Below are 24,965 nucleotides of genomic sequence, written 5' to 3' on the forward strand. Positions count from 1 at the left end.
CCAGGCTGGAATGCAGTGGTACAATCTCAGCTCACTGCAACCTCCGCCTCCCTGGTTCCAGCGATTCTCCCACCTCAGCCTCTTGAGTAACTGGGATTATAGGCGCCTACCACTATGCCAGGCTGATTTTTTATATTTTTGGTAGAGACGGGGTTTCACCATGTTGGCCAGGCTGTTCTCGAACTTCTGACCTCAAGTGATCCGCCTGCCTCGGCCTCCTAAAGGTGCTGGGATTACAGGCGTGAGCCACCGCGCCAACAAGTTGTCATTCTTAAGAGCTACACTCGAATACTAGCACAGGTCCTAAGCCTTCCCCTGGGTTCCTGCAGATCCCAGGTACCCCAAGCTCCTTGGCTTTGTCTTGCTGCCGCACGTGCATAGTTTTCTGTTCTGCACAGCATTGGCCTAGACGCAAAATTCAGCTCCTTCCTTAGTTTCTGCTTTTCTCTGCCTTAGGACTTCAGCTTCCCCATAGTGGTTTATCAAGGTGTTTTCCCAAGCAAACACCATTCTCTTCCTAAATGACAGTCCTGTGCCTGGCATTAACAGTATACATTTACACAAAAGCAAAACAAAACAAAGCCATGCCTGCAAGTGTTAATGCTGAAATGTTAACAGTATCTCTGGGTGATACAATTGTAGATGCCATTAATTTTCTTTAAGCTCATTTTGGTTTTCTACATTGAACATGTCATTTATGTAATTAGAAATTTTTAGACAAGAAAATATCTCCACCCATAATCCCAATACCCCAGTGCAATTGCTGTTTTCATTTCTCCGGCACACGTGCATATTTTCTGAAAACTACCCAACTGGAACAAAATTGGAACCTTCAAACGTATTTCTCTCCTGAATGCAACCTACACAGTAATGAAAATGCCAGCTATCCATTTTGAGTACTTAGTAATAGGTTGAGCCATATGCAATTGCTGATGTTTGCCTTGGGGCTTTATGTACATCACATCATTGAGTCCTGGCTTGAGAGGGGTTGTCTCATCCCCACTTCACAGCTGAGTTAAGTAAGGTGCAGAGAGGCTAAGTAGTCTGTGAGAACCAGGTGGGAAGTGGCAAGCCTGGAATTTAAACCCAGGTGTCTGGCACCAAAGCCTACTTTCCCCTGACCCCTGCCACCTTTCCCTTGCAGTGCCCGGTGGGATTGCAGCTGAGTCCCTGACCTTCACTCCACTGGAGGACATGATCTTCCTCAAGTGGGAGGAACCCCAGGAGCCCAATGGTCTCATCACTCAGTATGAGGTGGGTTTGGGACCTATTACAATGGGGAACCCTGGTGGAAGGTGAGAGGTGACCCTCTTTCTCTCTGCTGCTACAGTAGGAGGTGCATGGGAGGACAGATGTGATTGTCATAGTTTCTTCAACTATGGCCAGGTCTGTGCCCTGTGAATTCTAGAGAAGGGTCCTGAAGGCAGGAGGGAGAGGCGAAGATGACTAGAAGCCTGGCTTGATGGCATCCACTGTCTCCTTTGCTTAGCCTTATCTCTCACTTCCCTGGAACATGGTGGGTGGAGGCTGCTGGTCAGGGATGCTCTGCCCTTCCTGTGCCCACCTGCCTACCGATCCTGCCCCCAGATCAGCTACCAGAGCATTGAGTCATCAGACCCGGCAGTGAACGTGCCGGGCCCACGACGTACCATCTCCAAGCTCCGCAACGAGACCTACCACGTCTTCTCCAACCTGCACCCAGGCACCACCTACCTATTCTCCGTGCGGGCCCGCACAGGCAAAGGCTTCGGACAGGCAGCACTCACTGAGATAACCACCAATATCTCTGGTGAGCCCCACCTGACCTGGCCCAGCCTCTTTGGAGGTGGCCCAGAATCCCAGGGTTCCATAGGCAGAGGGGAAATGGGGGGCATGGCAGGGGTAGTTACAGAGGGCCCCTGCTGAGAAGAATATGCCGTTTAGGAGTTAAAGTCAGGCTCAGGAAGGATGAAGTCAGAGGAGTCAGGAGACTGTGGTCAGTGGAATCAGAAGGTTGAGGTTGGGGCTGGTGCCTGAGGTCAGGGGCCAGGGTAGCTCAGGTCATGTCAGCAGGAACAAAGAGGCTAAGGTTAAAGTAGAGGAGATCTGAGGACTGTGGTCAAGGAGGCTGGAAGCCTGGTCTTCCTGGTCCAGTGGCCAAGCTCCATGCTTATGACCCTGTCCCCTTCCCCAGCTCCCAGCTTTGATTATGCCGACATGCCGTCTCCCCTGGGCGAGTCTGAGAACACCATCACCGTGCTGCTGAGGCCGGCACAGGGCCGCGGTGCGCCCATCAGGTGGGAAAGCGGGGACGGAGGGATGGGAGGCCAGGGCCATGGGGAAGAGTCCCCTCCTCTGACCCAGAGCCCCAACCTAGGCCAGCTCACCCTTTTCCTCCCTCAGTCTCCCATGCAGGGCTCGGAGTGTCTGGAGGAGGATGTTCTGATGCTTGGCAGGCGAGAAGCCTGCAGTCTCTCCCCTCTGAGGCCGTGGGTCTTAGATGGTAACTGTCAGGAGGACCCTGGATAGGTCCAGCCTGGAGAGGGGACTGTCCAGGTCTGTCCAGGGGGCCTTTCCTCAGACACCTTGGAGAAGTGAAACTCTGGGGACCTTATACCATCCCAGCCTTTTCCTGGAAGCATAGCGATGGGCTTTCTAGAAGGCTAGGGCAGCCAGCCAGACAGGGCCATGTCTCTGGAATGGCTAGGGGCTTGGCTTCTCCCCATCATCTCCCCAGAGGAAGCTGGGCTTGCTGGTGCCGTGGTGACTGCCTCTGCTAGGGAGAGTGTGCTGGAGACAAGACTGTGTGTGTTTGTGTGTGTGTGTGTGTGTGTGTGTACATGGGATGTGAACCTGGGTGTGTCTTTATGATAAAGACCTAGGATGTGTGGTGTGTGAGAAGTGCGTGTGGGAGACATAAGTGTGCATGTGTGAGAGCGTGAGGGCGTTTGTGCAAGTGTGTGCACGCACCGTTAGACCCTGTGCTAGGGGCTTTATCTGCATGAAGCCATTTATCCTCATGGCAGTCCCATGGAATGGGTTTTATTACCTTCATTTTACGTATCGGGAAACTGACTCAGAGAGCCTAAATCACTTGCCCCCAAGGCCACACTGCTAGTCAGTGGTGGAGCTGGGATTTGGAAGCCAGGTCTGTCTGCTGTGCCTGTACCTTTTCTAGAAGTTATAGAGCCTCCCTGCCCTTCTGGTCCACTCCTTCTTTCCACGAAGGTACATGTTCTGGGAGAGGGTGACAGCCTTTAGGTGGGGGAGGGGGGTGTGTGAGGATCCTAGTCAGTTCACCAGGAAGAGAGCGGGCTGCCCGGGTGACCGTGGCAGTCCCTCACCTCCTCACCCCCCACCACTGGATCCTTTCCTCTTCTGCTTTCTCTTTCCTGTATTTGCCACTGCAAATCCTGCCCTGGGCTGATTCCCAGACCCTCAAGGAAGACCCGGGAAAAAGTCACGGGGTCTGCAGGGTCTTTTGCCTTTTGCTGGAGCCTCAGGGCCCTTGTGCCACTGAGTCTGGGAGGGGTTGAGAACCCTTCCTTCCTTGTCCTCCTGAGGGATCCTGTGAGCAGCACTGGTCAGGGTCCCTCAGGATGATGATTTCAAGGCTAGGTGGGGGCAGGGGATGGGACTTGGTGGGAGGGGAGCGGCAAGATGGCTGCGTGACCCTGAGCATATCCCGTTACCTTCCTGAGCCTCCGTTTCTTTATCTGCACAATGAGGATTATTCTAGATTAAGATGCACTTCGTTTGTTCATGGCTAATGTTAATGATTACCTCCCAGTGGGACTTAGGGCTAGGAGAGGGCTGACCTTAGCCTGGGGTAATGGAGGCTGAGAGGGGCTTGGACTGGTGTTTATAATGGGCTAGTGACAAGCCACGGGCTGGTGTCCAACACTCTGGGATGATTCCCCACAACTTGGACGCTCAAAAGAAACATCTGGTGAACAAGGAAAAGGCATTTCTGCTTCCCTGAGCAGAGGCTGTCAGTATGGGATGTCACACACCAAGATGTGACCGAGACTGTAACTGGAAATATTTAAATTTGTCAGCATTCACGTATTTACTCTCCACTTTGTTCTGCAGAGGATTTGGAGGAGCTCATAGCAGAAACCTACTTAGTAAAGAGATAAAACAGAAACACAGTCCAGGACCAGGGAGCACGAACCAGAGTGGGTAGTCAGGATCCTGAGACAGCAAGGCTCTGATTTGCTGATCAGAGGCTGCCTCGGCATTGAGAGGGTGCTAGAGACATAGTGTTGGGTGTCCTTGTTTGCTAAATGACTGTCTCTCACTAGAGGTCAGTTTTAGGAAGCCCAGATGCCTAGTGTCTAGCACAGGGCTCATCATCTGAGCTTGGTCAACCCTGAATGAATGAATGAATGAATGAATCTGGCTAACCCTGTCATTTACTGAGTCCCAGAAGGGAGCTGTCAGTCGCTTTGGTTTCCCAGGTCTTGTGTCACACACACAGGAGGACTCATGGAGGAAGCAGGATGGGGCCTTATGGCTTGGTTCTATTGAGCAGGGTCCACGATCCTCTTAGCCTGGATTAGTAACAGGAATAACCGCTGACATGCGCTGGCTGCTTGCTTAACTTGCCTGTTCTTCCCATCTACCTTCTGGAACAGTCTCACAATCACTACCATTTTATGAAGGAGGAAACCAGGGCCCAGGGAGGTTAGGGGATTTGCCCAGCTAGTAAGAGGCAGTGTGGAAGTTAGTCCCCAGGCTTTGACCACAAAGCCCATGCCTTTAACTGCCAGCTGGCTCTCCCAGTGCTCTGGCCGCCTGTGATCCCCTGTATGCTCTCCTCCCTGTTCAGTGTGTACCAGGTGATTGTGGAGGAGGAGCGGGCGCGGAGGCTGCGGCGGGAGCCAGGTGGACAGGACTGCTTCCCAGTGCCACTGACCTTTGAGGCGGCGCTGGCCCGAGGCCTGGTGCACTACTTCGGGGCCGAACTGGCGGCCAGCAGTCTACCTGAGGCCATGCCCTTTACCGTGGGTGACAACCAGACCTACCGAGGCTTCTGGAACCCACCGCTTGAGCCTAGGAAGGCCTATCTCATCTACTTCCAGGCAGCAAGCCACCTGAAGGGGGTGAGGGACCGGCCAGGGTCATGGTGGGCGTGGTTGGGTGTGGGGGATGGCAGACAGGGGATACCTTGCAGCAGGCCCAGCACAGACTCCACGCCCGGGCCCTTCCCTTAGCCCCACCTCCCATAGCCCCACCTCCCATAGCCCCACCTTCCATAGCTCCTCCTCCCATAGGCCACCCCCATGGCCTTACCTCCCGTAGCCCCACCTTACATAGGCCTGCCCCCACAGCTCCTCCCCCATAACCTTGCCCCTCCCATAGCCCTGTCTCCTTTTGCCCACCTCCCATTGCCCCACCTCCAATAGCCTTACCTTCCGTAGAGCCACCCCCACAGCCCCACCTCTCACAGCCCCGCCTCCCATAGCCGTGCCTCCCACAGCCCCTCCCCCATAGCCCTCCTTCCCATAGTCCCTCCCCCATGGTCCCACCCTTCCCATAGCCAACCTTCCAGACCCCAGGCTCCTTCTCACAGAACACTATCCACTTCCTGAGCTTTCTTTCCCAGGCTCCTCCTTTCTATCCAGGTCCCCAGGCTAGTCTCTGCCCCTTCCTGAGGCCCTGCCTTCTATCTTAGATACTTCTCTTCCCGGAGGAGTCCATCTCAGGTTCCCGCGTTCTTGTGTTAAGGCCTAGGACCTGCTCCTCCCTGAAGCCCCGCCCTATCTTCCAGGCTCCTCTCTCTGTTTCTTGCCTGGTTTCTCACTTCCTAGCTGGACTTCTGGCCCTAGGCCTTGCCCCCTTGTCCGAGGCCCCGCCCATTTCCCCATGACGTTTGTTTCTCTTTTGCCTCCGATCTCATCCCCCTTTCCTAAGGCACTGCAGGTGCCTCCCCTCTAGGCCCCGCTCTCAAGGGTCCCCCCAGGCCTGCCTTCGGGTGGGGTGTCCCTTGATGCCATCAGCGCCAGACAAAGCCCTGAACAGGCCCAAGAAAGCTGTCTGAGGTTCCCACCCTGGGGAGGGAGAGGTCGGGGCTTCAGCAGCGCTGAGACCCCCATCTGTGCCTCCAGGAGACCCGGCTGAATTGCATCCGCATTGCCAGGAAAGGTAAGTCCGCTGGGTTCCTGCAGCCCTTCAGCGGCAGGTTTCTCACCTGCCCAGCGCTGGGGAGGTGGATCCTGAGAACCTAGGGCTGTGGGAGTAGAGGAGGGTGGTTGGGCAGGCTGGGGCCAGGAAGGGCTTCTCTGCTGGGTTTCCATGTGCCTTACCTCAAGGGCGCCAACTCCCAGGCTGACAGCAGGGACCTGGAGCAGGCTTGTGGAGAGGAGCCATTACAGTTGTGCCTTGGGGGTGATGGGTACTGGGTGCTGGTTCTAGGTTACATATCTACCCTGCTTTCCTGTGGTGGGGGAGAAGGTGAGGTCAGCATGGGCCCTGTGCTGTAGGTATCTTTCATGCTTTCACACAGGGAATGTGGTTGGTTTCCCATCCTGAGACGGACTAACCATGCCCTAGGTACACAATTCCTAATCCCTATTACCTCCCAGGAGGGCAAGAGAGTGGGGCTGAAGGCCCAGGTGTCTGCTCTCCCCTATCTACTGAGAGCTGAGAGGATCTGAGAAAGTGGGGAGTGAGGGAAGCTATTCCTGGCAAAGGAGCCATGTCAGTGAGGACTGTGGCGTGGAAGTGCAGGAGGTGTCAGGGATGGTGAGGAGGTAGATTTGCTGGAAAGGCAGGACATGTGTTGAGGATGTGGGGTGGTTTGTGCAGCCCAGTTTGTTCCTTGGGCACAGACACCTACAGGAGGGGCTCGATGGTCCCTGTCTCTCCTCTGATCCCTTGTTCTGCTTTGTTCTCCCCAGCTGCCTGCAAGGAAAGCAAGCGGCCCCTGGAGGTGTCCCAGAGATCGGAGGAGATGGGGCTTATCCTGGGCATCTGTGCAGGGGGGCTTGCTGTCCTCATCCTTCTCCTGGGTGCCATCATTGTCATCATCCGCAAAGGGTGAGTGAGGCCAGTGCCCTGTCCCACCAGTGGCTTCTACCCCTTAGAGGCCTGGTGGCACAGAGGAGTAGTGGCTAAGAGCTGGTAGGACAGCTGTCCTGCAGGTGTGTGGAGGGCTGCCAGCCTGGGCATCAGCTCTGCAGACGGATCTGAGCTGGGTGGTGGGAAGCCAGAGACTGGGCAGATGGGGCTGCCCTGGAGTGGCATGGCTGGAGTAGGGTCTGGCTGGTGCCAGGCGCTGCTGTTCAGGAAGGGGTGCTCAGTGCCTGGTGCCAAGGAGCTACCCTGCTGGGACTCTTTCAATAGGGACGGCATGGAGGTGACCTGGCTTTGAACCCCTACCCCTCTGCAGACCTTCAGCCAAGGTGTCTGCCCTGCTCATGGATTGTGCAGTTGATCTGAGCAGGGGATGGAGCTCACCCCTCTTTAACCCAAGGGCCCTGAGCCATGTCTCTTCCTGGGACCCACCTTCTCTCAGGCTCAAATTGCCCTGGACCCTGTTACTGTGGATCCTTGAGGAACCCTCCTGGGCCTGTGACTGAGAAAACTCTCCACCTGCTGCCCCTACTATCCCTCAGGTCTCAAAGGTCCAGCCTTGTGTTTGCACGAAATGTGTTTCCTAGCAGATTTGCAGAGGGCAGCATAAATCCCAGGACATTGTAGAATCCAGAACCTAGGATCCTGCAGTTTCAGAAATGTAGGATTTAGGACTCTAGGAATCTTAGGCTTTAGAATTGTAGAGGCTCAGAGCCCCAGAACGTAAGAGCTGCCGGATAGTTCAAGGCCATCTAGTCTAGTGGTTTTCAAATCTTTTTAAAGAAACAGAACCTGCCTTCAAAACACCAGAAAACCCTTCCCTGGGAGCCTAGTACATGGAGCAGATGAAGGCTGAGCAGCAGTGCTGGTCGGAGGCTGGGTGGGGGCTTCTGGGACCTTTCTGCTTGCCAGCTCTGCCCCACCATGTTCCCACCAGGCAGCTGTGGGACACTGTGGTCCAAGCACCTTAAATGAGGGATGGGGATGCTGAGGCCTAGAGGGGATGCAGGGCTGCCCAAGGCCACCCAGAGAGCCAGAGGCAGAGCCAGCTCCACCCTTCCCCACCTGGGCTCTGGCTTCTATAGCCCCTACTGCTGCCAGGCTGGGTATACGTGGATGAGGTTGGCTATATCTCTGGGCTGCCGGGAGCAGATAATAGGATCCAGGAAGATGAGAGAGAGCTGGCTGGGGCTACCTTTCCTGAGGCCAGACACCAGCAACAGAGAGAGAGTCTAGGAGTGGAGTGTGCAGTGGAGTGGAGGAGATGTGGGGGGATGGCCCAGTCAGGGCGATACTCTCTGATTTTTCCTCTCGTTCCTGCACAGCTTTAAGAGAGACTATTTTAAAGTATCATTTAATGAGGAATTACTATGTGCCAGGAGCTTCACACACATCATCCAGGAGTACATTAGTTATTAGACACCTACTGTGTACTAGGCACTCGGGATGTGTCAGAGAACATTTCCTTCTTGGATCTTGACTGACTCCCTTTTTTCTGGATGAAGAAACTGTAATGAAATCATTCGCCCAGGCCACTTGGCTGATGGGCAGTAGGGCCTGACTTCAACTCAGGCTCGCCTACAAATGTGAAGGCGTCACCCAGTCTGATACATAGGCGGTGCCCCCAAAGTGGCAAGCCCCTGACTTCTCCCCAGCAGGGGGACCTGAGAATTGACTCTAAATAGGGCTGGGGCTGGAGAGGCCTATAATGGAGGAGACAGATTTCAGTTTCAGGTGGTATTTGAGGTTCTAGAAATCTACCCTCAAGGAGAAGAGGATTGGCAGAGTAGGGGGTGTCACCCATCCCTGCAAAGAGAGCACTGGGCCCAGGACAGGGTGGATCAGAAATGTTGTCAGGGCCTCACTAGGAGACCTTCCATTATGTATTTGCTACCCTGTAAACCCAGGTTATCCCAGATGCCTCTAGGAACCCCTCATCCCCCATCACCCCGGACCTCCTTACTTCCTCTAAAAGCCATTCAGTCCCACTGTGTAGCACCTACTGCATCCCCCTGGATCTGAGCCTGGCCTTCAAGGCCCTCCGTGCTTCCCAGGGCTCTTGCAGTCTGCATTGTGGGTATCATGGGATGCAGCAGCCCTGGCAGGGATGGGGGTATTCAGATCAACTTGGGGTGCCAACATAAGTAACAAGAGTAGGAGGTTGCTGAGGAGGGCAGTTACTACACCCCCGTGGAGCCTTATTGGAGGCAGGAGGGAGACCCAGGGGGATTATGGGAAATGGGGGCCAGCTGGGAGGAGATTTCAGATTCTCCATCCTGCCCTGCCTCTGTGGACGATCAGACTGGATGCATCTGCTGTAGGGGAATTCCAGGGCCTGGAAGGGAGGCTGGTGACCCCAGGCCAGGTCAGATCCCCCGGCTCTGCTTTCAGAAGTCCCCATACCCCACCCTTCTCCATGGCAGCACTTCCTTCTCCCTGCACTTTGTCATTTACTTACTTGTAGTGTTTTGCTCAATGTTTGTCTTCCCTCCTGGGTTAAGAGCTCCATGAGGGCAGAGAAAGCCCTGTCTTGTCTGTGTATACCCACGATCTAGCCCAGGGGAGTCGGGTCTCCCCACTCTGAGGTGTAGGGAGGAGTGGTTTGTGGGCACTGCTGGGTGCTTCCTGGTGCTGGGGCCTCACAGCAGTCCCTGTGGGAGATTATTATTAACCTCACTATGTATGTATGTATGTGTTTTTTTTTTCTTTTTTTTCTTTTTGAGACGGAGTCTAGCTCTGTTGCCCAGGCTGGAGTGCAGTGGCCGGATCTCGGCTCACTGCAAGCTCTGCCTCCCGGGTTCATGCCATTCTCCTGCCTCAGCCTCCCAAGTAGCTGGGACTACAGGCGCGCACCACCATGCCTGGCTAATTTTTTTTTTTTTTTTTTTTTTTTGGTATTTTTAGTAGAGACGGTGTTTCACCATGTTAGCCAGGATGAGTATGTATGTATTTTTTGAGACAGAGTTTTGCTCTTGTTGCCCAGGCTAGAGTGCAGTGGTGTGATCTTGGCTCACTGCAACCTCCGCCTCCTGGGTTCAAGTGATTCTCCTGCCTCAGCCTCTTGAGTAGCTGGGATTACAGGTGCCCGCCACCACACCCGGCTAATTTTTTGTATTTTTAGTAGAGACAAGGTTTCAGCATGTTGGTCAGGCTGGTCTCGAACTCCTGACCTCAGGTGATCTACCCACCTTGGCCTCCCAAAGTGCAGGGATTATAGGTGTGAGCCACCACGCCCAGCCTTAACCTCACTTTTTAAAGAAGAAAGTGGAAGCGCATGGAGGTGAAGTTCTTTTATTTATTTTTACTCATTTATTGATTACTCCATTCAACAAAATATTTATTGCGGGATTGCAATGTGTGGGGCCCTGGGGAAACCGAGGGAGACAGAAAGACAAGGATTCTGTCCTCCTGTACTTTGTAGCCAGTGGAGAGCCTGGCATGAAATTAGAAAAAAGCACAAATGGATGAGATAATTACAAATTGTGAAAAGAACAAGGTGCTGGGTGTTGGGGGCAAAGAGAATATAGGAGACGTCATGTAGCTGGCACTCGTGGGAGAGTGGTCCAGGAAGGCCCTTTTGAAGGCACAGTGTGTCAGCTGAGGCCAGAAGAATGCCATTTCTTCAGCCGTGGCCTCCCTCGTGGGGCCTCTGCAACAGCTCCAGCGCCCTGGACCCTTCCTTCTCTCCCTGGGATGGAGGAGATGTGCTCTGTGACCTGGGGCCAAGCGGCTGCCTTTGCTGGTCCGTCTTCCACTCTCCTCCCCTTCATCTGCAGGATTTCCTGTGGAAGGTCATTCTTTGGGGTCCCTGCTGACAGGGTGATGTGGGGGCAAGTGAATGGAGACCTCTGAAGAGCCTGGGAAGGGAGCACAGAGGAGGTTCCAGGGCCAAGGTCCTGGGGCAGGTGTTTGCTCTGGACTCTGCCACTGACTCCCAGAGAGGCCCAGGCAGCCCATGCTCCCTGACTCAGCTTCCCCGCCTGTGAAATGGGAATCCAACCTGCTTTACACTGTGGGTGCTTTGCGGTAAGGTAGGGCTTTTGACCGAAGTTGTACTCCAGGTGCTCCCGGAGGGGATGACCAGGCTCCTTTAGTGGATCCCACACCCAGGGGCCTGCAGGGTGGGCGAGGGCGGGCACTAGGTGTATCCTGGGCATCCATCTGGAGTCCTCTCCACTCTGCCCCCTTTCTGTCCCCACCCAGGTGGAGGTGCAGGCAAAAGGCTGACCCCTTAGGGGCAGAGGGCCGTGCAGGGAGGGAGGGTGGGGTGCTGTCTGCAGGGACGAGAACAGCCCTGGTAAGTGCAGTTAGCCTGGAGAGTATGAGTCTGTGTGTGTCAGGGATGTCTAATGTGTGTGTGTGTATGTGTGTGAATATATGTCTAAGTGTGTGTCAGTGTGTTTGAATACGTGTGTATGCCTGTCTGCACCTGTGTGTCTGCATTTGTGTGTGTTGATGTGTGTTTCTCCGTGTATGAGTGTATGTGAGCCTATATCTACATGTGTGTGTGAGTGTGCATATGTGTATGACTGTGTGTGAAAGCTCTGTGGCCCCCCAGGCCCTTTTCCCACCTCCTCCTCACTCCTGCAGTAGGCTTGGGGAAGGTTCCAGAAGGGCCTTGGGTCTTGGTCATTAATATCTGAGCCTGACCAGCTCTTGGGACCAAGAAGGTCCTTCTGACCTGTCCAGTACCTGGCCAGCCCCCTCCCCAGCCTGGGAAGCACTCAGGCCCCACCCTGCTGCATGGGCATTGCCTCAGCCTGGCCTTGGTGGATGGACCTCGAACACGACTGTGCTGTTCTCTCTTTGCATGCTGCCAGGAGAGACCACTATGCCTACTCCTACTACCCGTAAGTAGCTCCACCTTGCCTGGGAGTCCCCGGCCCTGCCTAGGGGGAGATCCCCTGCCCCCACCCTCTCTGGTTGGGCTTAGTCTCGCTGCACCCAGCCTGGCCTGGTGTCCACCCTGTTCTTTGTGATCACCTCGGCCTCTGACTTTCTCTCCTCTGCTCTGTCCCTCCCCTCTGCATCTTCCTCTTCAAGTCGTGGTCACAGGTGCTGGTTCTGCCCCTCAGAGGCATGGGTTCAGAGCTGGCCCTGCTGAGTTACCCCCAGCAAGTCCCTGAACCTCAATGTCCCCTTCACCACCAGAGCAGCCCCTTATGTCTACTGTTCCGTGTTAGAAGGATGTCCTGACCTCCAACTAAATCCACATTCAGGACACGCTCTGGAGCCCACTTCCATGTGCATGTGTGTGCTTGTGTGCATGTGGGTGGGGCCTACCTGTTTTGAGACTGGCAGCACCTCCCACAGCACAGGCAACTCTCAGGCCCCCACAGATCCCTTCTCCAGCCAGGCAGCCCCGGCTCTGCAGACCCACCACTTCCTGGAAGCCTCCTCTGGGCCAAGCCCTGTGCTCAGTTCTTGACAGAGTCCTCAAAACAGCTCTGAGAAATAGGAGCTCTTATCACTCCCACTTTACTGATGAGGAAACTGAGGCTCAGACCGAGGGACTTGTGGGAGGTGGCAGAATGCGCCGGAGCTGGGATACAACCCAGGCCCCTGCTGACACCACAGCCTGCCTATGCTACTCTGTCTTCTGTCTCTGTCTTCTACTCTGCAAGCCTTCCAGAACATTCTTCCCGCACCTGTGCTGGTTTTCCCTCGAAGAGCAGGCCCAGAGAGTGCCAGGCCAGCCTTGAGGACAGTGGGTCTCTCACCTTTTCCTCCCTGGATGGCTCCTTACCTTGCTGTTTCCTGACACGAGCTTTTCCAGCAACTCAACACCCAGTGACTCGTGCTGAGCCCCCAGCTCGGCTCCTGTAGGGGCCGTCGACAGACACCTCTCCCTCCCTGCTGCTTGTGCAGTTAGTTTTCAAAACCAGATGCAGAACTTTTCAAAGAATCTGTATTAAATTCCCTCTGCTTAATCTCGCATTGAGCTCAGCTGGACGCCAACAGCGTTAGGTGTCCCTCCCGGTTTCCATCTTCTGGGGATCGGGTTGGTTTGTTTCTGTAGCTCTTCTTCCAGGTAGGCCGAGTCCTGGGCTGGGAACAGAATCTGTGGCACACCACAGGAGACCGCCCTCTAGGCCAGCATCCGCTCACTGACGGGTCCTCTCTGGGCTCCATGTTCAGCCAGGCTGGCCGGCTGTCCTCTGTCCACAGCCCTGTCTCCCCACCTCCTTTTCTCCCTCCCACTTTCCTCCAAGTTCCTTTGAAGCCACAAACTGCCATCCTTATCCATGAAGCTGGGCCTGGAGGGAGAGGAGGTCTCTGTTTCTCTTCCCTGCTGCTCTGAGCAGCAGGACGGACTGGTGGGCAGTGGTGGGAATCTGGACCTTCTGTGGGTCTCTTTACAAGTCTGTGGTGGTCTATGCTGGGACCATCCTGGGTGCTACTGGGAGTAGGGAGAAGCCAAGGGCAGAGATCATTGTGTGCATGGGGGAAGCCCCCGAGCCCTGGCTGAGCACGAGCCAGACCCTCTGCGGGGAAGGAGGGGTTGTAGTCCCTCCTTCCTGCAGGAGAAAGAGGAGTCTGGAGAGCGGTGCCTGTTTAACACGGGGAGAAGAGAGAGAGGTGGGGACATGCTGGGCCCGGAGCTGGACTAGCCATATTCCTAGTTTGGGGTGCAGTGGGGGTGAGGGGAGCTGTCTGCTGTAATACCACATTAGCTCTGGAGTGACTTTCTTTCCCATTTCCTAAGCCCAGGGGGCCAGTGAAACTTAGGAGTGGGATCCCAGCCTGAGGCCACTGCTGCTCCACCCCTTTCCCTTAGCAGAGGTCCCTAGGATGGGCTCTCCCAGGCCCTTTTCAGGGAAGCAGCAGCTCTGGGTCTAGTGAATGAAGGATGGAGGCAGAGCCCTCAGCATCCAGAGATGCTTCTAGGACAGCTGCTGGCTCCTGGCCTTGAGGCCCCCTTACTCCAGGGCCTCCCCATCCACCTCTGGGTGCTGTCCAGCCCCACACAGTGCCTGTGTCTCCCCTCAACCCCCCTCTCCAGGAAGCCGGTGAACATGACCAAGGCCACCGTCAACTACCGCCAGGAGAAGACACACATGATGAGTGCTGTGGACCGCAGCTTCACAGACCAGAGCACCCTGCAGGAGGACGAGCGGCTGGGCCTGTCCTTCATGGACACCCATGGCTACAGCACCCGGGGTGAGTGCCCTGTCCTCCTACACCTTCCTCATGGCTCTGGGGCTCCCGACCTGAGACAATAGGGTCCCCACATCAGATGAGTTCTGTAACACCTGCAACCAAAAGTGAAGCATCTATGGTGCTCCTGCTGGATACCTACTGGGTACAGAGCCAGCACAGGTGGCATTTTTGCATTGTGTACTGGAGGAGTCTTGCAAGGAATTCTGCTAGCATAAGAGGAATGCAAGGTCCGTTGTGACAATTGTCAAGAGGAGGTGCTGCTGTAGGAATAGAGGGATCAGAGTGGCCCTTATTGAGCACCTGTTATGTGAGAGGTGGGGATACAGTGGCTGAGAGAGACCGATACAGAGTCGGACCTGGGCTTGCCTCTCCCTTTCTTAGCTGTGTGACCTGGGGCAAGTTGCTTAAGCCCTCTGGATGTCTGTTTCCTCATGTATAAAATGGGAATGCAGATCGCCTCTGCTGGTAGGGCTGATGTGAAGACTAAATGAGATAATGTGTGCAAAATCACTTAGGGCTGTGCTTGTATTCACAGAATATAGTGAGTCAGCCGTCATGTACTAGGTCTGTGTCATAACTTGCTTCATCCCACATGTTTTTATTCTGTTTAGTGTTGATTTGTACAGAAGAGAATATGTAATGTTTATGAAAGTCATAAAATCATAACAATACAACAAACAGCAATGAACCTCATTGGTGAATTAGAACATTATCTTGGTACACCTCCCTAGCTATATCCCCTACCTCTTTCTTATATGTAAATATTCCCTTGAAATTGTTGTGGTTTTTTTTTTTTTTTTTTTTTTTTTAGATGGAGTCTCGCTCTATCGCCGAGGCTGGAGTGCGGTGGCATGATCTCGGCTCACTGTATCCTCTGCCTCCCAAGTGCAAACGATTTTCCTGCCTCAACCTCCCAAATAGCTGGGATTATAGGCACCTGCCACCATATCCGGCTAATTTTTTTGTTTTTTTGAGACGGAGTCTCACTCTGTTGCCCAGGCTGCAGTGCAGTGGCGCGATCCTGGCTTACTGTAACCTCTGCCTCCTGGGATGGAGCAATTCTCCTGCCTCAGCCTCCTGAGTAGCTGGGATTACAGGCACATGCCACCGCGCCCAGCTAATTTTTGTATTTTTAGTAGAGACAGGGTTTCACCATGTTGGCCAGGCTGATCTTGAACTTCTGACCTCAGGTGATCCACCCACCTTGGCCTCCCAGAGTGCTGGGATTACAGGCATGAGCCACCGCGCCCAGCCAGTTTTTGCATTTTTAGTAGAGACAGGGTTTCACCATGTTAGCCACACTGGTCTTGAACTCCTGACCTCAAGTGATCTGCCCACCTTGGCCTCCCAAAGTGTTGGGATTACTGGCATGAGTCACTGTGCCCAGCCTCCCTTGAAATTTGTGTTTATAATTTTCCTACCTTTTTGGGGGTAGTTTTTGTTTGTTTGTTTTTTTGATGGAGTCTTGCTCTGTCACCCAGGCTGGAGTGCAGTGGCGCGATCTCCACTCACTGCAAGCTCCGCCTCCCAGGTTCAGGCCATTCTCCTGCCTCAGCCTCCTTAGTAGCTGGGACTACAGGTGCCCGCCACTGCGCCTGGCTAATTTTTTGTATTTTTAGTAGAGATGGGGTTTCACCGTCTTAGCCATGATGGTCTCGATCTCCTGACCTGGTGATCCACCCGCCTCGGCCTCCTGAAGTGCTGGGATTATAGGCATGACCCACCGCACCCAGCCTTTTGGGGATTAGTTTTACCATGTGTACATATATCCCCAAACAATGCATTGTATAGTTTTGCTCATTTTCAGGCTTTATAAAAATGAAATCACACACTACTTCTTAACTCAACATCATATTTCTAAAATTACCCATGTGGATATTTTGCTGCAGTTCATGTACTTTACAAATGTGTAGTTTCCCATTGTATGGCTGTATCACAATTGACTTCTTCATTCTGTCATCCATGGGCATTCGATTGGTTTTTAGTTTTCTTGTTATCACAAATGAGACTGCTATGAATATTCTGATGTGGATCTCTAGATGCACCTGCACACAAGGTTCTAGAAATAGAATCGCTGGATTATGGAGTACATGCATCTTCAGCTTAATAAGAGTGCCAAGTTGCTTTCCAAAGCAACTCTGCCTGTTTTCTTTCCTAGCAGCAGTGTGTAAGAGTTTCTGTTGCTCTACATCAAGATCAAAATTTGCCAGCCTTCTTCACTTCTGCCACATTGGTTTGTATAAAATGGTAATTCTCTATAGTCTTAATTTGCATTTCACTGATGACTAATGAGGTTGAACAGATTTTCAAGTCATCATTGGCCATTCAGGTCTGTTTTTCTATGAAATGCCTGTTCATGTCTTTCACCTAATTTTCTATTGGGTTTTCTGTTGCTTTCTTAGTGGTTTTTAGGAGTTCTTTATATTTTTAGGATAATAATCATTTGTCACTTATGAATTGCAAATATCTTCTCCCAATTTGTGGCTCATCTTCCTAGGTTATTTATAGTGTCTTTGGATGAACAGAAGATTTTTATTTTCACGTACTTAAATTCATCAGTCTTTTTCTTTGTGATTTCTGCTTTTTGTGTTTTTTAAAGAAGTTTTCCCTACCCAAAGTTATAAAGTATTTTTTTTTTTGCTTTTTTTCTAGAACTTATAACATTTTACATTTTATATTTAAATCTTTATCCATCTGGAATTGATTTTTGTGTGTGGTGGTATAAATTAAGGATTTTATTTTTTCCATGGCGATAAGCCACTGTCCCAGCATCATTTATTATAGTTCACGCTTTCCCTGCTGATTTGCGGTGCCATCCTTCTCGCACACCACATTTCTACAGATACATGGATCATTTTTCAGTTCCCTGTTTCTTTCATTGGTCGTTTTCGTTGATTCCCAACCACACGGTCTAATTATCGATGCTATTTAAGTCTTGATGTCTGAAACATGAAGCCATGCCAACTTTGTGCTTCATCAAGGATGTCTTGGCTATTTTTGTTTTCATTCTGTCTCTCTTTCTTAATGAGATAGGGTCTCTGTCACCCAGGCTGGAGTGCAGTGGCACAATCTGGGCTCACTGCAACCTTCATCTTCTGGGCTCAAGCGATCTCCCACCCCAGCCTCCTGAGGAGCTGGGACTACAGGGGCACACCACCATGCACAGCTAATCTTTGCTTTTTTTTTTGGTAGAGGTGGGGTTTCACTATGTTACTCCAGGCTGGTCTGAAACTCTTGGGCTCCAGTGATCTGCCCGCCTCAGCCTCCCAAAGTGTTGGGATCACAGGCATGAGCCATCACGCCCGACTAATTCTCTTTGTTATAAATTTTAGAGTCATCTCTTTAAGTTTCTTGAAAAACTTTGTTGGATGGATTTGTATTGAATTTATAGATCAATTTGGGAAGAACCGACATCTTATGAAATTGTCTTTCTACCCATGAAAGTGACGTATATTGCCCCATTTATTTAGGTCTTGAATGTCTTTCAATAATTTTCTCCATAAAATCTTGTACATCTTTTTTTAGATAGATGTCCCTAGGTTCTTTATTTTTGACTTCTATTGCAAATGGTACACTTTTCAAATATTACGTTTCTATTTCTTATATAGAGAAATGCAGTTTATTTTTGATTGTATATTGATCTTATATTCATACTTCTTTTTTTTTTTTCTTTGAGATGGAGTCTCACTCTGTCACCTAGGCTGGAGTGCAGCGGCGCAATCTCGGCTCACTCCAACCTCTGCCTCCCTGGTTCAAGTGATTCTCCTGCCTCAGCCTCCCAAGTAGCTGGGATTACAGACACGCGCCACCACGCCCAGCTAATTTTTATATCTTTTTAGTAGAGATGGGGTTTCACCATGCTGACCAGGTTAGTCTCGCACTCCTGACCTCAGGTGATCCACCCACCTTGGCCTCTCAAAGTGCTGAGATAACAGGCGTGAGCTACGGTGCCCAGCCTTATATTCATACTTCTTGATATGCTTTCTTATTCTCATTTGTCTGTAGAATGTTTCAGGCTTTCTAAGCAGTTAAAGGATCTGTGAATATCTTTTGCAGAAGAAATAGTTGTTTTTTCTTTCCAATTTCTTATTCTTTTTTTCCCATGGTTTTCTGGCTGGGACCTTCAGTGTTGAATAGAGTGGTTGTAGCTGGAATCTTTGTCTTCTTTTCCTGATTTTAAAGGGAATGTTTCTAACATTTAAACACAGAATGAAGATTGCTTTGGGGTTTTGGTAGAAATGCTTTTATCAGGCTAACCAAGTTCCCTTTAGTTTTTAGTTTGCTGAGAGGTTTTAAGTGGGCATTAAACTTACCAAATACTTTTTTCTGCAATCATCGTGGTAATTATTTTTTCCCCTTTTGTCTGCTAATGGGATTAGTGACATTTTTAGGTTTTTAAAAAAATTACCTTAAATTCAGGGGATAAATTCAACTCGGTCATGATGATTATGATGTTTCTTTAGTTTTTTTTTTTTTTTTAGACGGAGTCTCGCTCTGTCGCCAGGCTGGAGTGCAGTGGCGCAATCTCGGCTCACTGCAACCTCCGCCTCCCGGGTTCAAGCAATTCTTCTGCTTCAGCCTCCTAAGTAGCTGGGACTACAGGCGCCCGCCACCATGCCCGGCTAATTTTTGTACTTTTAGTAGAGACGGGGTTTCACCATTTTGGCCAGAATGGTCTTGATCTCTTGACTTCGTGATCTGCCCGCCTTGGCCTCCCAAAGTGCTGGGATTATAGGCGTGAGCCACCGTGCCTGGTCGATGTTTCTTTTCTTTCTTTCTTTTTTTTTTCTTTAAGATAGGGTCTCGGCCGGGCGCGGTGGCTCAAGCCTGTAATCCCAGCACTTTGGGAGGCCGAGGCGGGTGGATCACGAGGTCAGGAGATCGAGACTATCCTGGCTAACACGGTGAAACCCCGTCTCTACTAAAAATACAAAAAAAAAACTAGCCGGGCGTGGTGGCGGGCGCCTGTAGTCTCAGCTACTCGGGAGGCTGAGGCGGGAGAATGGCATGGGCCCGGGAGGCGGAGCTTGCAGTGAGCCGAGATCACGCCACTGCACTCCAGCCTGGGAGACACAGTGAGACTCCGTCTCAAAAAAAAAAAAAAAAAAAAAAAAAAGATAGGGTCTCACTCTGTTGCCCAGGCTGGACTACAGTGGTGTGATCATGGTTCACTGCAACCTCAACCTCCTGGGCTCAAGTAGTCCTCCCACCTCAGCCTCCTGAATAGCTGGGACTACAGGTGCCCACTGCCATGCCTCACTTTTTTTTTTTTTTGTATTTTTTTGTAGAGACAGGGTTTTGTCATGTTGTCCAGGTTGGTCTCGAACCCCTGGGCCCAAGCGATTTACCTATCTTTGCCTCTCAAAGTGCTGGGATTACAGGTGTGAGCCACTGTGTCTGGCCAGATTTTAAACTTCTAATTTGATATATTTAAAGGACTAAGCAACTATTCAGGCTTTTTTTAAATAGAAAGTTACATTTTTGATAATTATATTTGTCTAGGTATTTGGTCATTTTATTTATGTTTTTAAACTCAGTGTTATGCACTTATTAATCATATTATCTTTGTCATCTCTCTCATTAAATTTTCACCATTTTATACCATTTTACCCTGCTTAGTAGCTGTTTTTTTTGTTTTGTTTTGTTTTTTGTTTTTTGTTTTGAAATGGGGTCTCACTCTGTTGCCCAGGCTGGAGTGCAGTGGTGCGATCCTGACTCACTGCAACCCTCTGCCTCCCGGGTTCAAGTGATTCTCCTGCCTCAGCCTCCCTAGTAGCTGGGATTACAGGCACCCACCACCACGCCTGGCTAATTTTTATATTTTTTGTAGAGAAGGGGTTTCAGCATGTTGGCCAGGCTGATCTCAAACTCCTGACCTCAAGTGATCTGTCCACCTCGGCCTCCCAAGGTGTTGGGATTACAGACGTGAGCCACCGTGCCTGCCTGCTTAGTAGCTGTTATTAACCCTTCAAATTACAAATGAGGAAATAGAGGCTTGGAGAGGGGAAGTCACTTGTCCAGGTTAAACAGCCAGAAAGTGGCAGAGTCAGGACTTAAATGCAAATCTTTCTGAATTGCAAACTTGTTTCTACTGCATCATGCTGCACCTTGAGGGATGGGTAGGATTCAGACCGCAGAGATGGGAAGGAAAGGGCATGTGTAGAGGAGGCACAGTATGTGCAAATGTGTGATGACGGGCACGGGAGGAGACAGGGAGAGGTGCGACTGCACTGAATCCTCCAGTGTGTGCTAGAGAGAGCAGGAGATCAGGGTGGTGTGGGCTCATGCCTAGCTGCTGAGACTTGTTGAGAGATAGAAGCAGGAAACACGGGCTCTGCTCCTGGGATTCACTGATGAGATGGGGAGTCAGGACTGACCCAGGGAAGTCGGGACCAGGCTGATTGCTATGTGGATAGTGGGGACAATCAGTGCTGTCAGTTTTGAGAAAATATGCCCTTGGGCAGGAATGGTCAGCATTTTGGTGAGATGGGTACGGTTGACTGATGGTGAGGAGGAAGGGGCACTGAGCTTGGGCAGAGGTGATGGTTGGAAACTCCAGATGTGTCCAGGTGCTAGGCACAGTGGTTCACACCTGTAATCCCAGCACTTTAGGAGGCAGAGGAAGGCAGATCGCTTGAGGTTAGGAGTTCAAGCCTGGTTAACATGGTGAAACCCCGTCTCTACTAAAAATACAAAAATTAGCTGGGCATGGTGGCAGGCACCTGAAATCCCAGCTACTTGGGAGGCTGAGGCACAGGAATTGCTTGAACCTAGGAGGCAGAGGTTGCAGTGAGCTGAGATCACTCCACCGTACTCCAGCCTGGGAGACAGAGAAAGACTCTGTCTCAAAAAAGAAAAAAAAAAAATGTCCAGTAGATGAACTGAACTGAGCCTCAGCACCTTCTCTCTCTTTCTTCTCTGCCCTCCACATGCCGGTCTGGCTTCCATTTCCTTCTTTTCCAAACAGTGAAGCCAGGTTTTTTGGTTTAGAATGGAAAGCCATGTTGATTTTAGTGCATCCTTCTGTGCAAATTTTAAATGAAGGACTTATCACCGTGGGTAACTGATGGCGGGGCTGGTGTGAAGAAGCCAGCTGGAACCTTCCCAAGGTGTTGGAATGAGCCTCGTTGTCTCTGAAGTCCTGCCTGCGAAAACCCTCAGATCCTCCTGGGCCTTGTCTGTCTGGAGCTGTTGACTCCTGTGGGTGCCAGTCGGTGTTGGCCAAATTGTTTGTCAAATAAGTGCCAGTTTTTTCCCTGCCCATCAATGCGCCTTAATCAGGTTAGCAGAGAGAGCAGTGGGGACAGCAGGGTCTCAGAGTCAGGTGAATTCAAGCCTGGGTTTGAATCCTAGTGCTGCCATTTAATGAGTGAGTAGCTTAACTCTTCTGGGCCTCAGTTTTCTCATTTGCACAAGAGGAACAATGATAGTGTCTCCGCCATAGGGATATTCTAGGGAATAAGTGACTTAAGAATTGTGCGGGGCACTCAATATGTTAGATATGGCTAGCTCTTATTACAGGCTGTGCTTCTTTAGGAAAGAAACTTACTTGCTAATTGCAAACAGTGGAGGAAAAGTTTGGGGTGCTACCAAATGGTATAACTGGGGGCCTCTCTTCATCTGAGGGTGGTGGGAATCAGGGGAAGTGCCCATCGCTGAGGGAGGGCTGAGGATTTTCATTTCCAGATGAGGAGACTGAGACCCAGAGAGGTCAAGGAACTTGAGCCAGAATTTGAATTCAGGTCTCTGTGACTCCAAACCTAGTGTTCTTTTTTCTGGGCCTCGGCCCTCCCCGTAAAGCATCAGCTGTCCAGTGGTTACTCACAGAAGATGTTCCACAGTCACGATGGAGCCAGGAAGGGCCTGGGAGAGCCCTGGGGTGGAGACTTTGAAGGTGGGCCTCTGGGCAAATTGGTCCTTAGGGGTAGGGGATGGGGTGGAGTAGGAAGTGTGTCTCAAGTCCCACAGGGAAACTCATAGGCAAGGAGAGTAGAGACCTGTCCTCTCTGGGCCCAGAAATTGGAGGGTCCTCTTGGGAACATCATCATCCTGTCCTTTCCTGGTGGTCTTATTTGTAGAACATCTTGTGTTGTTCTTAGGCTCAGCTGGCAGCTGCCCAGATGTGGCTCTGGCTTTCCAGGTGGGACTTTTTGCTTGTTCTCAGCCACTGTGCGCTGATTGCACACCTCCTTGTGGGGCTGTGCCAGGGCTGCCAGCTCTTCAGGATCTCTGGGATAAACTCTTTGGTTCTCTGCCACCCTCATTTGCTCCTTTCTCTGCCAGGAGAGCTCTTTGTCGGCCCACTTTCCACAAAGAGCACGAGGGCTTCTCCATCTCGCCAATTTCTTCTCTGAGTTCTTTGAGCCAACAGAAGTCCCTTTTCTTGAAACTGTTGCACTTGTCTTGTGTGTGTGTTATGGACGCTCCTTGGAATCATCTTTTCAAGTTGCCTTTTAGGTTACAGACCCAAGATCTTACAGCAGAGAAGGACCAAGACTCTTGTCAGCCAGCTTCCCTGGCTTTCTGGCACTCAGGAGCTTCCTTCCTTTCCTGGAAATGACTAGTAATGTCAATAGCTGCCCTTGCAGGTGCGCGCTGTGTGCCAGGCACTGGGCTGCGTGCTTTATATACATTATTATATTTAATATTTACATCATCGTATTGGATGGTAACAATTTTTACCTTCACTTGACATGTGAGAATGGAAGTGTGGAGAGAGTAAGTAACATCCTCACGGTCACATACAGAGCTGGGAATTGATCTGAAGTCTGACTCCAGAGCCCATCTCTCAGAGTCTACATTGCATCGTGTTCCCCTGAGGATGTTTCATGAAACAAACAAGAAAAGCCCTCCGTGGCGAAAGATGTTTATGAAACATTGCTGTTTCCACTCCTCTCTTGAAGATTTAAAATGCACACAAACACGCCAAAAGCCCCGAGAGGTCTTGCAGGGAAGAAACCTGTTTGTTTTTGTTTAAACTAGAATTTCACAGACTCCTTTAAAACACAGAATTCCTCTTCCTCCTCTTGCTCTTCTTTTTAATGGGATACCACTTAATGATCTCGCATCCCTACTATTTTCTGAAACACTCTGGCAACCACCATATTAGGCCAGTCTGTTCTCTTTGGACCTCAATTTCCCCATCTGTAAAATTAAGGGTTTGGGCATCCCACCACAATGACATAACTGGTACTTGATTTGCCATCCAGCTGTAAGCAACCAGAAATCCAGCTAAAATATAGGAATCAGTTGCTTTCAGACATTGAACTATAGACAGCTCAAGACTGTGGTTCCTGAGAACAGAGAAACAAATGAGGTGAGGCTATCTTCAAACCATGGCACAGGAAGGTGGAACCCAAGCACAATGGGGCAGCCTCACTGACCTGGTTGGAGTTTGGGGAAGTTGGGCTCATCAGGGGGTCTCCTGGTGATCCTGTATTCAGTCTGCCAGTTAGTTGTTGAGTAGGAATTCTAGGCCAGGCCCTGGAGAGGGTTCTTGCAGGGAGGGTCATTTCAGCTGAGAGTTGAAGGATGAGTATGAGTTCATCAGGCAAGAAAAGTAGGGGCAGGAGGGATTTTGGAGGGAGAAGGATAACATATATGGAGTAGGGGCAGGTATCTAAGCCCCACTGACAGTCCCCCACTGGACCCTGCCAGCTTAGACCTGGGCAGAGATTGGCTCGAAAATGGGAGGGCTGGACTTGAATAAGCCCCTTGCAGCCTCACCCAGGGCAGGAGGAGGGACATGAGTACAGTCATGCACCGCATAATGAAGTTTTGATCAACAATGGACTGCATATACCATGGTGGTCCTATAAGATTATAACGGAGTTGAAAAACTCCTATGACTTAGTGACATTGTAGCCGTCATAATGTCGTCGTGCAATGCATTACTCACTGGTTTGTGGTGATGCTGGAATAAACCTACTGCATTGTCAGTTGTAAAAAAGTTTAGCACATATAATTATGTGCAGTACGTAATAGTTAATAATAATGATGACTGTATTACTGGTTTATGCATTTAATATACTATACTTTTAATCATTATTTTAGAGTGTACTTATTTTTAAAAAAGTTAACTGCAAAACAGCCTCTGGCAGGTCCTTCAGGAAGGGTCCCAGAAGAAGGCACCGTTTTCATAGGCGATGACAGCTACATGTGTGTTATTGCCCCTAAAGACCTCCCAGTGGGACAAGATCCGTGGAGGTGGGAGACGGCGATACTGATGATCCTGACCCTGTGCAGGCCTAGGCTAATGTGTGTGTGTGTTTGTGTGTGTGTGTGTGTCTTAGTTTTTAACAAAAAATTTTTAAAAACCAAAAAAAAATTTTAAATAGAAAAAAGTATATAGAATAAAGATAGAAAATATTTTTGTGGCCGGGCGCGGTGGCTCAAGCCTGTAATCCCAGCACTCTGGGAGGCCGAGGCGGGCGGATCACGAGGTCAGGAGATCGAGACCATCCTGGCTAACACGGTGAAACCCCGTCTCTACTAAAAAAAATACAAAAAACTAGCCGGGCGAGGTGGCGGGCACCTGTAGTCCCAGCTATTCGGGAGGCTGAGGCAGGAGAATGGCGTAAACCCGGGAGGCGGAGCTTGCAGTGAGCTGGGATCCAGCCACTGCACTCCAGCCCGGGCGACAGAGCGAGACTCCGTCTCAAAAAAAAAAAAAAAAAAAAAAAAAAAGAAAATATTTTTGTGCATCTGTACTATGTGCATGTGTCATTATAAAAGTCAAAAAATTCAAA

General features: G+C 50.8%; 1 protein-coding gene across 11 annotated transcripts in view; it reads left to right on the forward strand.

The window, feature by feature from the left end:
• The window catches only part of PTPRU (protein tyrosine phosphatase receptor type U), a 91,242-nt gene that overhangs the window by 41,706 nt on the left and 24,571 nt on the right, over positions 1-24,965 (forward strand). For 7 of the 11 annotated variants that reach the window (XM_050794454.1, XM_050794407.1, XM_050794436.1 and 4 more), the window contains exons 9-16: positions 1,145-1,254; positions 1,588-1,789; positions 2,174-2,276; positions 4,811-5,084; positions 6,090-6,126; positions 6,882-7,020; positions 11,877-11,906; positions 14,060-14,217. In XM_050794454.1, the coding sequence (XP_050650411.1) occupies positions 1,145-1,254; positions 1,588-1,789; positions 2,174-2,276; positions 4,811-5,084; positions 6,090-6,126; positions 6,882-7,020; positions 11,877-11,906; positions 14,060-14,217 (1,053 nt within the window). The remainder of the gene's footprint in view (positions 1-1,144; positions 1,255-1,587; positions 1,790-2,173; positions 2,277-4,810; positions 5,085-6,089; positions 6,127-6,881; positions 7,021-11,876; positions 11,907-14,059; positions 14,218-24,965) is intronic. The other 4 variants (XM_050794483.1, XM_050794490.1, XM_050794430.1 and 1 more) reach the window with 1 other exon arrangement.

Source organism: Macaca thibetana, chromosome 1 (assembly GCF_024542745.1).
Source record: "Macaca thibetana thibetana isolate TM-01 chromosome 1, ASM2454274v1, whole genome shotgun sequence".
Lineage (NCBI taxonomy): Eukaryota > Metazoa > Chordata > Mammalia > Primates > Cercopithecidae > Macaca > Macaca thibetana.